Genomic DNA, 13,153 nt, shown 5'->3' on the forward strand with positions numbered 1-13,153 from the left:
GTCCTCTTAACTTCGTTTCCAGGGCTTCCTTTCCACTTATTTCTTTACTTTCCGCCTTTCTTCTTCATTTCTTGCCCTATATCCGTAAGTAAAAGCTGGGTCCTCCACAGACTTGACTATCCAGTGGATCCAGCTTCTGCCTATTTTCTCCATCCATGTGCAGTTTTTCTCCTCTCTTCCTTTTCCCTCATCTCCTTCCTCTCTCTTCCCTCCATCCACGTCCAGCATTTCTTCTCTCTCCCTTCCCTCTCCTCCATCCATGTTCAGCATTTTTCCTCTCCCCCCTCCATCCATGTCCAGCATTTCTCCTCTCTCCCCTCCATTCACGTTCATCTCACTTCCTCTCTCTTCCCTCCCCTCCATCCATGTCCAGCATTTTTCTCTCTCCCTTCCCCTCCATCCATGTGCATCTCCTTCCTCTGTCTTCCCTCCCCTCCATCCATGTCCAGAATTTCTTCTCTCTCCCCTCCATCCATGTGCATCTCCTTCCTGTCTTCCCTTCCCCCCCCTCCATCCATGTCCAACAATTTTCCTCTCTCCCTGCCCTCCCCTCCCTCCATCCATGTCCAGCAACCCTCCTCTCTCCCCTGCCCTCCCCTCCATCCACCCATGTCCAGCAACTCTCCTCTCCTCTTCCCTCTATCCGCCTATGTCCAGCAACTCTCCTCTCCCCTGCCCTCCACCCATATCCAACAACTCTCCTCTCCCCTGCCCTCCATCCAGCCATTCTCTTCTCTCCCCTGTCCCCCTCCATCTCCATCCACCCATGTCCAGCAACTCTCCTCTCCCCTGCCCTCCATCCACCCATATCCAGCAACTCTCCTCTCCCCTGCCATCCATCCATATCCAGCAATTCTCTTCTCTCCCCTGCCCCCTCCATCCTTCCATACCCAGCAATTCTCTTCTCTCCCCTGCCCCCTCCATCCATCCATACCCAGCGATTCTCCTCTCTCCCCTGCCCTCCCCTCCTGCTCCCATCCATGTCCAGCGATTCTCCTTTGCCCCCATCCTCCCCTCCCATTCCACCTGACCGCCCCTCTTCTCCCCCCAACATCCCCCTTTTTCTTTCTGCCACAGCACCCTGTGTGGTTTAAATCTTTTTTATTACCTCCGTTGAAGCGGCCGCGTCATTGAAAGCCCTGCCCTTCTCTAGCCTTCCCTTCGTGAGTTCGTTCCCTCAGAGTCCCACCCGCGTGGAAAGAGGAAATGACGTCAGAAGGCGGGACTCTGAGGGAACGAACTCACGAAGGGAAGGCTAGAGATGGGCAGGGCTTTCAATGACGTGGCCGCTTTGACTGAGGTAATAAAAACGATTTAAAGCGCCCCCAGGGCAGCAAAGCAAATGAGGGCAGTGGTGGGAGGGGAGGTAAATGGGGTAAGCATGGCTTGTGGTGCCCTCCTGCCATGCTTACCTCATTTACTGGAGCCGGCTCGCCATGCTGAACAACCGGCTCGCAAGATCTTTAAAAAATTAACAACCAGCTCTTGCGAGCCGGCTCTTGCACACCACTGGGTGTGGAGGAGTAGCCTACTGGTTAGTGCAGCGGACTTTGATCCTGGGGAACTGGGTTCGATTCCCACTGCAGCTCCTTGTGACTGTGGGCAAGTCACTTAACCCTCCATTGCCCCAGGTACAAAATAAGTACCTGTATATATGTAAACCGCTTTGAATGTAGTTGCAAAATACCACAGAAAGGCGGTATATCAAGTCCCATTTCCCTTTCCCTAAATAGCTGTGGGTTTTCTTTGTATGCAATTCAGTATTATTATACCCCAGCACTTTTTGATCACTTTTTCCCCACATGGAATTTGGGACTTCCTTTCGTGTGGCAAAACCATGATGTGTAATTATCAAGATGATTGTGGCAGTCTCCATGTAACAGACCCATAGAAACCAGCATCTTGGATATATGATTAAAGTGGTGTGGCTAGGAAGAATTTCTATGACATTCTGGAGCATGACCTGTGAACATTTCTTGTGACAGAGGGATGTAGAGTAGGTGGGCGGGGGTAATGGTTATGGCAAGACATGGGTGCGGCTTAAACCTGAAGTGAATAATGATTTTCCGAATTGTGAGTGGGACAGGGCTTAACCCAGAAGTGAACCCTGGCTGATTTCATCTGCTCAAAATGTGCAAATTAGGTTTGATAAAGCTATATAAATTATATTTGTATATTAAGACATCATCTTCCTATGACTTTAACTATTCATTCTGTTTTGACCTGAAGACGGAAGTAGTTCCCAAAAATTAGTGAAGAAATACATTTTGTTGAAATTTCCACAAAGTGAAAGGTAAATAAATTGCAAACAAAAAAAAAATAGCAGCAGCTTAGGACCTTATATGGCAGTGAGCAAATGACTCTTACCTTAGTTGACTATTAGCAGGATAGAGATACTGTATATTGAACAGGTAGTTTTGGTAGATGAGGATGAGTAAGAGGCTTGGGGGGGGGGAGAAGAATTAATATCAGAGGAACAAGCTTTTCAGGAAACAATTTTTGTCTACTGTAGTAAAAGTTACAAGATCACTTAAGATACCTTTTCTCTCAGTAGACAGCGATCATGGATTGTAGACAAGTATCTATAATGAATTTTTATCAGCTGATCTAGATCCTTTGCGTCTTCTACTTGATGTTGAAATTCCAAACCTGTACTATGAAGAATCTTTAGAAAAAAAGATACGCATTAGTAGTTGAAAATATATTGATCCAAGGTATGAAGAGATTGCTTATTGCAATGAAATCTTTAACTGTCTTCTCCCTTTAAAATCTACAAAATGTAATGCTTATAATGGAAGCACTATGATAAAAGCCATACCATAATATAGTGCAGTCCATGAAAAGAGATAAGAAACTAAAAATTAGAATAAAACATTTTCAATAGAAGTTACCAGAAATATATCTTTATATATCTATCTATATATAGATAGATATCTATATCTATAGTGAAATTACTTACTTATAAATGTTATTTTCTAATAACAGCTCAATAGGATAATAAAAATTATTACGTGACTATTACATACATACAAGGGAATAAGTAGAGAGAGCTTAGTAGAACAATTTTGTGCACATGTGGAAAGGGACACGTATACCATTGGCTCTGTACAGGAAAGAAAAAACACAGTTCTCCAAAGGAGAAGTAGGTGAGCTGTGTGATGTCACTAAGATACTAGCAGAAAACAATTATTATAGGTAGGTATTGTCTTTCGTAACAAGCAGACTCATTGTGAGTTTCAATTGTGGACTTAAGATAGCTTACTCCTGGGGGAATTCTTTGCAAAATTTTTGAAAATTCTATGCACAATATTTACACATTTTATAAAATTCTGCATTGTTTGTAGTGGTTTTGCACAGAATTGCCCAATCATAAGGCTTGAAATTCCCTCCAAAGGCTCCAGCCTTCCCTGTTCCATCTCTCACTCCCGCTGCAGTTCTCTCTCCCTCTAACACTCAGCAAGACCCCTAATTATGCTCCAAAGTCTTCTCCCACATCCCTCCCCTCAGGCATACACCCCTATCCAGTGCATTTTTTCTAGCAAAAAAGGTGCTGGTACTCAAATACAAGACCACCCTTCAGGGGCAGGGAGATCACTGAGGGACCCATCCCACAATAGTCAGGCCCCCTACAACAAGTCACAGAATCTATGACAAGGAAGAATTGGTGTGTAGAGCCTGAGCTCTTTCATTAAAACATGGGGTCCATGGGTCAATTTTAGCAGACAATGGAAAAGGTGCTGGTACTCAGTACCCCCAAGTACCCCCTCAAAAAAAGCCCTGCCCCTATCTTTCATCTCTCCTACACCACCCCCCCCCTCCCCAGAGCACACAGCCCTATCATTCTTTCTCTTCCCGGCTATCACTATTTCTCCCACCTTACTCATGACACACCCTCAAGCTTGATTTCCCCCTATAACAGTGGCACACTCTTAGCATTTGCTACCTGCCCCCCCCCCCCCAAAAAAAAAAAAACCCAAAAACTTCAGGGCACATTCTCTATTGCTCTGCCCCCTCACTCTCCATGGCCCACTCACATTGCTCTGCCCTCCCCCCTACCCTCTTCATGGCACACTCACCTTGCTCTGCCCCCTTCCTCTCATGGCACACACAGCTAGCATTAGTTGCTCTTTCTTCTCTCCCCCGCAGAGATCCTGCAGCAGGAGTATTGTTTATGTGAACTCTGTGGATCACAGAATTCCCCCAAGAGTAGATAGCTAAAGATTATTGTCAAAGACAAGAGCAGCAAAAATGTTTTCTAACAAGGCAACCATTTGATCTATAATATTCTTGTGTTTTGTTCTGCGTTGAATAGCAAACATGGAATACAGTTATTGCTTTTTGCTGATAAGTGAACCTAAGGTGTGGCTAGACAGACCTGTGTATAACGAGGATTTAAGTGCCAAAGGCAAAAAAAATTTGGGGGTGTCTGGTAAGGTACCTATGGTGTAAAGATAATAACAGGTCTCTAAAAACACTCTACATTTACCACTCGATATTCAGTCTGTGGTGGTGACTGGTTTTAAAGTTGCTGACAGCCACAAGTAGAAGTATGCTGGATGCTGAATATCCAGAGTCAGCCCGCTGCGCACAAGTTATGTGAATGCTGGCTGACATTCAGTGCTGGCACTCGCATAGCTAAGACAGTATGGCTGGCTCCTCCCCAAATCCACTCATGAACTGCTCCAGCATTAACTGAGCAGTGCTGTGGTGGTCAGAGCCAATATACAGTGACACTTGCCCAGTTAAATGTTACTGAATATTAGTGGCTGGGACACAGAGCATGACTTAAGTGGGTAGGAGCCTCTCTTGCATGCTTAAACATCAACCCTTCAGATTTTGATCTCCTGCTCTTTTAGGGTAGTGAAGTAAAATAAAGGATAATGGTTGTCAGAAATCCAGGAGTTGGAAATTTGTAAGTCTATGTGCGTTGAAAATGAGCCTCATAGTCTCACACAGCCAATGGTTTGTTGGAGCTGGCTCGCCAGAGCCGTTTGTTAGATTTTTAAGAATTTTAGGAGCTGGTTGTTAAAATAGGTACTTTAACAACTGGCTCCCCAAATTTGGGCTCGGGTACCCTCCTGGCATTGGCATCCCCTGTGGCTTGGCATCTTCTCTCCCCCCTCTCTGCACCTGCTCTGTTTACAGGCTGAAGGAAGGCACCTGAGATTGGCTGAAGCAGCCTGCTCTTGCTGATGTGTGCTAGCACTGCTTTAAAAAGTTTAATAGCGGCAGATTAAGAACAGAAGAGGCAAAGAGGTGTGGGTGTGGTTATTGTTCCTAGAAAGCATAGGTGTAGTTTGGGGGAATAAGGGGTACTGCCCCCCCAAATGCTGCTGAGCAGGGTACCTCCTTCATCTTCCCCTCCCCCAGCATAAATTCCTTTTTCTTTTGTCTCTTCTGCAGTGGCGTACCTAGGGTATTTGACACCCAGGGCGGGTCATTTTTTAACACCCCCCCCCCCCTCCAAAATTGAGCCTGTCATGAGTGGGAAAGTGCGAGGTACAAATGTAACAAAAAAAATAAAAAAAATCCTGTACTAGGCATACCGAGAATATAAAACTACCTAGCTACCTAACTACCCTAGCTGCAAAGGACTAAAATATAAATCAACATATGCATCCAGCTTCTCCTACATAAGCACACAACTATGGAATGCACTGCCAACTGCCATCAAAACAATACACAACCTAACAAACTTCCGAAAGTTATTAAAAAACCAACTTGTTTGAAAGGAGGGGGGTGGGCCGTTCCCCTAAGCGGAGGAGGCAGTTTCTGGACATTTGGGGGCCATATATCCAAAGCTTATCTCCTAAAGGGAGGAGTTTGGTGATCAATTCGCTTTAAGTTATAAGTTGATAGGGAGTCATCCATTTCAGATATAGATCAAAAGTTTGGGTATCTCCTTAGAGGGGGGGAGGGGGGGATTTTCCTTATTGGTCTGATTTATCGATATGGGTTTTTCCTATAATTAGGGGGAAGGGGGATGGAGGGCGAGGGGGGGAGTAGACAAGTAATAGTCTGATGGGTATAGCAGTGTTGTTGGGGGGGGGAGGGGGGGACTTATTACGAACTATGGAGGATAACGGTAAACATTACTATTGTGTGGTTATGACATGTTACCTAAAGAGGTTCAAATGGAATTGGCAGACTGCAATGTAAATGTTGAATTATTAAGATAAAATTGTTGAACCATAAAAGGGTGGGGAGCTATAAGAGTCCAGGCTCTCTACGCTTCTTTTGAATGAGGATGGTTACAGCAATAGAGGGGGAGGATGAGTTTTAGTTGTTTGCAATACGCTTAAAAGTACATCAATGGTGTGGCATATAATCTGGGGGGGTGGGTGGGGGGCGGAGTTGGAGAGGAAGGGGGGGGGGAAATGTTTAATATTTTGATGATGCGATTTTCGCCCTGTTGGTATTCTGTTTGTCTTGTTTCTCAATTGACATATATTGAAATGGTTGACGGTCATTTTTATTATATCATCCATAAAAAATTGTTGAAACATAAAAAAGGAAAAAAAATGCTGAACATAAGATAGAGGGGCAGGGTGGGGTTAAATTGTTAAAAGTTTGATGACGAAATGTATCATTTGGTCCTTATTGTATATCTTTTCCTATTTGAACCACTGTGTATGAATATCGTGGATGTTTTTTTTTTTCTTCTTTTGTCATCAATAAAAATGTTGAAATATAAAAAACCAACTTGTTCGAAAAGGCATACCACAATGATCCATCCTAAATACCAGACAACAAAACCCATACCAGAACGGGACAAAACCGAACTCTCGACACTGGATTGCTTAACTGTACTTTGAAACTAATGAACTTATCGTTATACCACTCTACTTCTCATTCCAGAAACGAACTCTCTACACTTGATTGCTTAACTTTCCCTGTCACTCATGAACTCTACAGCAATACCACTCTATTTCTCATGCCAGAAATGAACTCGCTACACTTGATTGCTTAATCTACTCTGTCACTTAAGAAACATTTTGTATTTCTCAATCCGGAAATGGCAATCACCATTACGGCATTATGTAAGCCACACTGAGCCTGCAAATAGGTGGGAAAATGTGGGATACAAATGCAACAAATAAATAAATAAATAAAACACTCGGGACCTATGGAGCAATTCTACCATACCATAAGCAGTAATTTCTATGAGTCACACAAGGAAAAGGAAAGCACCTTAAACACTACTGTGAGCACTACAACATCAATTCACCTACTGTAAAACGAAACCAGACAGAAAAGTACAGATCGTCAATCCTGCACAGTCAATGCCAACTAAAGACCTTTCTTTCACACAGACACATCCTAATCCACCATAGAATAAGTAATGATAAACTTTCTATTTAAACAAAAATTAAACTGAACCCCCAAGATGCCAGATTCTGCATATAATGCAACACACAGAAACAGAAAATGTCCTCTACTACTGTGCAAAGTATAAAGATAGCAAATGTAAATTTGAAAAAATTAACAAATACCAATCACTACTTTACAAATTAACAAACAGAAATAAAACAAATACAGAAAATAAAATAATACCATTTTATTGGACTACTACATTTAGCTTTCAGAGGCCAAAACCTCCTTCCTCAGGTCAATAAAGTATAGTGCTGTTACAGTATCCTATCCTGACCTGAGGAAGGGGGTTTTGTTCTCCGAAAGTTAGTCAAAATGTATTAAAATTAGTCCAATAAAAAGATTACCTTATTTCCATGTTCTATTTATAAACATTTATTAACACAACTACAATACTACTTTATCCTAAAGCAAAAAAAGAAAAACATATATATTTTATTTAGTTTGTTGTCTCTGGTTTCTGCTTTCCTCATCTTCTTTTCACTGTCTTCCTTCCATCCAGCATCTGTCTTCACTCTCTCCCTACCATCCAGTGTCTGCCTTCTCTCTCTCCCTGCCCCTGCCTGCCTTCTCTCTCCCTGCCCCTGCCATCCACTGTTTGCCCTCTCTCTCCTTTCCATCCACCATCTGCCCTCTCTCTCCCTCTGCCCTTCCAACCACTATCTGCCCTCTCTCTCCCTTCCATCCACTGTCGGCCCTTTCTCTCTGCCCCTTCGATCCACCATTTGCCCTCCCTTTCCCATCCAGCCACGGTCTACCCTCCCTCTCTCTCCCCCTTCCATCAAGGATGTCCCCTCTCTCTCTGCCCCCTCTTTCCAGCCCCATTATCCCACCTGTCCCTAGTTCTAGCCCCAGCCCATGTCTCCCACCTGCCGCCTCCTTTTCAGACCCCAGTTCCAGCCCCACTATCCCACCAGTCCCCAGTTTCAGCCCCAGCCCTTTTCTCCCACCAGTCCCAAGCTTCAGCCCCAGCCACTTCTCCCTGTCCCTTTTTCAGCCCCCAGTCCCATCTCCTGCCCATTTTCAGCCCCCAGTTCCAGTACTAGTCCCCTTATCTCACCTACCCTCATTTTCAGCCCCCAGTTCAAGTCCCCTTAACCCACCTGCCTTGCATTAGGGCCCCCTTTTTCAGCTCCAACCCCAGACCCATTCTCCCAACTGCCCCTGTCCCAGGCATGGCCCCATTCCCCCTCCTGCCCCCTTCTCAGACCCCATTTCCAGCTCCAGCCCTCTTCTCCCATCTGAGCCCCCTCTGACCCAGTCCCCTTCTCCCATCTGAGGCCCCCCCCGACCCAGTCCCTTTCTCCCATCTGAGCCCCCCGACCCAGTCCCCTTCTCCCATCTGAGCCCATCCCCCGACCCAGTCCCCACATGCCTACTGTCAGCTCCCTCAGAGCCCCGTTCTTTCTCTTCTGATGTAACTTCCTATTTCTGTGAGTTCAGGACCCAGTGAGGAAAGGCCCGATGAGGCGAGCCACTTTTTTTTTTTTTTATAGGCAGAGGCGCGTTCACTGTGCCGCCGAGTCAGCGATTTTTAAACTGCAGCGGATTGGGGGGGGCTGTCAAAGGAGCTGACTGCGGTGCCAGCAGCCTTTCGGTCAGGTGCAGTGGACTGCCCCCACCGCCATGCCCTTGGTACGCCACTGCTCTTCTGGATTCCCCACCTCCCACGACCTGTTTCCCTCCCCAAACCCATGGCTCCTTCCCTCAGTGGTTCTGAGCACTAAAAAGAAAAAGAGCTGTCGGTACAGAGCAGTGTGCTGCAACACTCACAGCCAGGCTCTGCAGGCCCGGAACCTTCCCCTGTGACAAACGTCTTGCTGCTGCGGGGGAGGTTCTGGAAGAGTCTGGCTGTGAGTGTTGGCAGCACACGGGTCTGTACTGGCAGCTCTTTTTCTTTTTAGTGCTCAGAACAGCTGTGGGAAGGAGCCGTAGGTTTGAAGGGGGGGTTTCCAGGGTTGTGGGTTTGAAGTGGACTGCGAGTCTGAAGCAGGAAGCGTGGGGCTGGTGTGGGCTACAGGAGACCTATGAGCTGCTCTATCCACGTTGTTGTTCTTTATCGTTGGTAGCATTTTTATTTGATTTCACTTATATTTTTAAACATGCTGGCTTGTTTCTGGCTCCGAGCAGCATGCCAGGAATTCTCACGCATACTTGCTCAAGAAGTCCTGGTAGGCTACACAGAGCCAGAAACAAGCAGTGAGGAGCAGTGGCAGTCCATTTATTTGGCTGACGATGCTTGGTATCCCTGTATTTGTGCAGAGATGTTTTCACCTAATAAAGGGCCACAAATTGTTATGCAATTCAGGTGATTAACAATCAGAGTTGCTATTTATAAGTACAATTTTAAAAAATTAATTAGGTTGAAACCTGGGAGCATTTAACATCTTTTATTTTTTTCCTGTGCCTACATCAAAAGAAAAAGATGGCATATGGGAACTTGCTCCTTTTGTTTTGTGACTTGCAGGGGTATATTCTAAAAATGCATGTGCCTACTTTTATTACTACTATTTCACAGAGCGGTATTGAATAATGAGGGAAGGGCTTCATTCATGCAGAAGTTCTGTCCAGAGTCAGTCTAAATGTACCAACATTGTCCTGTCCAGTTCAGTACACTATTTGCTGCCAAGTTCACACAAAGTTAATTATGTTCAATGGAAAATAAATCTGTTGGTTCAGGCAGCTTGCTGTATGAATATTCTCTCACTGTTTCATTATTGCTACCAATAATTATATATTGACGGCATTTGCTTAAAACTTTGTTTTAATTTGTTTATCTAGTTCTTACATGCACATGGTTTTGCTTTTTAAACCCAAAGGTGAACCCTAAGAGTAGTTGAACAATTAGGTGTAAAGTGTGTTTCTCACTTTACTTGTTTTGGACTGCTTTGGTTTCTGCTGATCTGTACATCTGCTATCTGGAATTCTAGAAGATGGAAATGAGAAAATAATTAAGTTTTGGATGTATTCTGTAGAAGTTGTTGTTTATTTTTGCAATATATGTATGGATGCCCACAAAAAAAACCTCACTCATTGGCCTTCAGTCTCCAGAATAGCAGTGGTAAATCTCTAGCTTTGAGATGGGCCACCCTTGGCATCTCTGAAATAATTTACCTTTGATGGCAGGGATACCAAGCATCGTCAGCCAAATAAATGGACTGCCGCTGCTCCTCACTGCTTGTTTCTGGCTCTGAGCAGCCTGCCAGGACTTCTTGAGCAAGTATGCGTGAGAATTCCTGGCATGCTGCTCGGAACCAGAAACAAGCTGTAAGGAGCAGCGGCAGTCCATTTATTTGGCTGGTGGGGATCAAAATCCCTGCCAGCAAAGCTATGCCTAATGTATACGTATGGGGGGGGAGGGAGGAGAGAGAGGAATGTGTTGCCCCTCTAGTTCACCTCAGGGCCCTGCCCCCCACAAACTGCAGGGCTGGCTATGCCCAGGGAGCCTGTTGTTAAACATTTCCCAGCGCACCACTGCACACAGCCAATCCTGAGATCATACAGAAAGAAAAGCATTGATCATAAAGCCTTGATCATTTTTCTCTAAATCTGTTTTTCGTACTTTGGTTCAATCCCTTGTCCTCACCAAATTCGACTATTGCAATTCCATCTATACTGGACTTAAAGGTGGTCTTCTCAAAAAATTACAAACAGCTCAAAATGCTGCTGCTCATCTTATATGTAGATCTCCTCGCTTTGCCAAAGCCACTCCTCTTTTATGTGAGCTACATTGATTACCAATAAGATAGAATATCTTTCAAATTTGTGTTTTCAGTCACCAAATTTTGTTTGGTCAAGCCCCATCATATATGAATAATCTTATTGAATTACCCCCTTGTAATGCTGTTTCTTCATCTTGAGAATATCTTGTCTTACATTTCCCTAAGAATGTGATATATAAAACAATTCACTCTGCTAATTTCTCCTATCAAGGCACCAAAATTTGGAATTCCTTCAGTCTGGCCTTTCTGAATACAAAGAACATTATTTGAACTTTACCCACATCCTTTTCTTATTCTCGTTTCATCCTTTTTTTTCTCCCCATCTATTCCTGCCTAATTATGCTCTCACCTATCCACCCCAATTTTTTGTTTGTCCTTGAGATAGTCTAAATCCCTGGTTACTTAATGAACATGCATTCATTTGCTTCTTGAAGTTTCTTGTCTGTGCATGATAGGATGTAGCTTGCACGTTCTCTCTCCATTGAGTAATAGGAATCTGTCTGCAGCATACTTGTTATGGACTGAATCTAACGCTGGTGCTTTAAGCCTTTCAAAAGCCTTATAACATCATCACATTTTCACCATTTAAAGTATTCACAGCATTACTCATCAGCCAGTGCTGACATTTCCTGGCTTCCCTGGTTACAGGGTGAGCTGGTAGAAGACAGACTCCCAGTTCTGCAGGACAAAGACTCTTGTGCATCACTACAAACTGTATTTTCTTTGTTTGATTTGCATTAAAGAAGTTTGGTTCAAGAGTTCTGAGTCTTCACAGTGATGTTCTATACTATGGTTTAGCTGACAGTCTAGCTAAGTGTGTGAGACAGCACTTCTGCAAGGACTGTACAACACAACCTTGGTGTTTCAGACTCACATTCTTAACAAATCTCAGAGAAGATGTTATTCATCTGTGAAGAGTTCTGGTTAGGGTAAAATCAGTTCACCTGTAAGACCATTTTCTGCAGCTACTACAAGCAACACTTCAAAAGAGACAATTTGTAAGTTACTAGGCCCATAGAAACTACCAAAAATGTCTCAGCCTTTAAAATGGGTACTGTAGTTACCTCTGTCCAATCAAATGTTAAGAACTCTGAACAGAAGATTAAAGGGAAAATATATGTGTTCAAGCATTTGTCCTCAGAGAATCTGCAAAAGGATAGACAACACTGATGGTGTGAATAACATGAAAAGGAACTTCGCGAAGCAAGAGGAATGCTCTGGAATTTGGCAGCTAAGATTTAATGCTAAAAAATTCAGGGCCATGCATTTGGGCTGCAAAAACCTGATGGAATGGTACAGTTTAGGGGGTGAAGAACTTTTGTGGGATTTGAGTATAATTGTATGTGATGATCTTAAGGTGGCCAAACAGGCCCTATGCTTGGGTGCATAGGGAGAGGAATGGCCAGTAGGAAAAAGGAGATGATGATGCAGCTGTATAAGACTCTGGTGAGACCTCATTTAGAATATGGTGTACAATTCTGGACTGCACCTTCAAAAAGATATAAACAGGATGGAGTCAATCCAGAGGGCGGCTACTAAAATGGTCAGCGGTCTTCGTCATAACAGGGACAGACTTAAAGATCTTAATATGTATACTTTGGAAGAAAGGCGAGAGGGGAGATATGATACAGATACAGACAATTAAATACCTAAGCCATATAAATGCACAGGAGGAGAGTAACTTTCAACTGAAAGGAAGGTCTGGAATGAAGATAGGATGAAGGTAAAAGGGGATGTACTCAGAAATAACCTGAGGAAATACTTCTTTATGGAAAGGTTGGTGAATTCGTGGAACGGCCTCCCGGTGGAAGTGGTGGAGGGAAAAACAGCACCTGACAAGTACAGCATGTGACAAGTACATAGGATCTCTAGGGGAGTGATAGGGTGAGTAGTTGGCATAGATGGGTAGACTGGATAGGCAATATGGTCTTTATCTGCCTACATTTTTCAATGTTTTTATTATATGAAAATTGATATAAAAATGTAGGGTCATGCATTTGGACTTCAGAAATTCAGGGGTGTGGTATAGTGAGGGAAGGAGGTACTTCTGTGCACGAAAG

At 43.9% G+C, this 13,153-nt stretch overlaps 1 protein-coding gene across 1 annotated transcript in view; it reads right to left on the reverse strand.

Moving 5' to 3' along the window:
• TUBGCP5 (tubulin gamma complex associated protein 5) overlaps window positions 1-13,153 on the reverse strand; it is a 268,782-nt gene that overhangs the window by 41,785 nt on the left and 213,844 nt on the right. Inside the window, 1 exon segment of the mRNA XM_030201310.1 lies at window positions 2,540-2,665. Within this exon segment, the coding sequence (XP_030057170.1) occupies window positions 2,540-2,665 (126 nt within the window).

This window comes from Microcaecilia unicolor, chromosome 4 (genome assembly GCF_901765095.1).
Source record: "Microcaecilia unicolor chromosome 4, aMicUni1.1, whole genome shotgun sequence".
Lineage (NCBI taxonomy): Eukaryota > Metazoa > Chordata > Amphibia > Gymnophiona > Siphonopidae > Microcaecilia > Microcaecilia unicolor.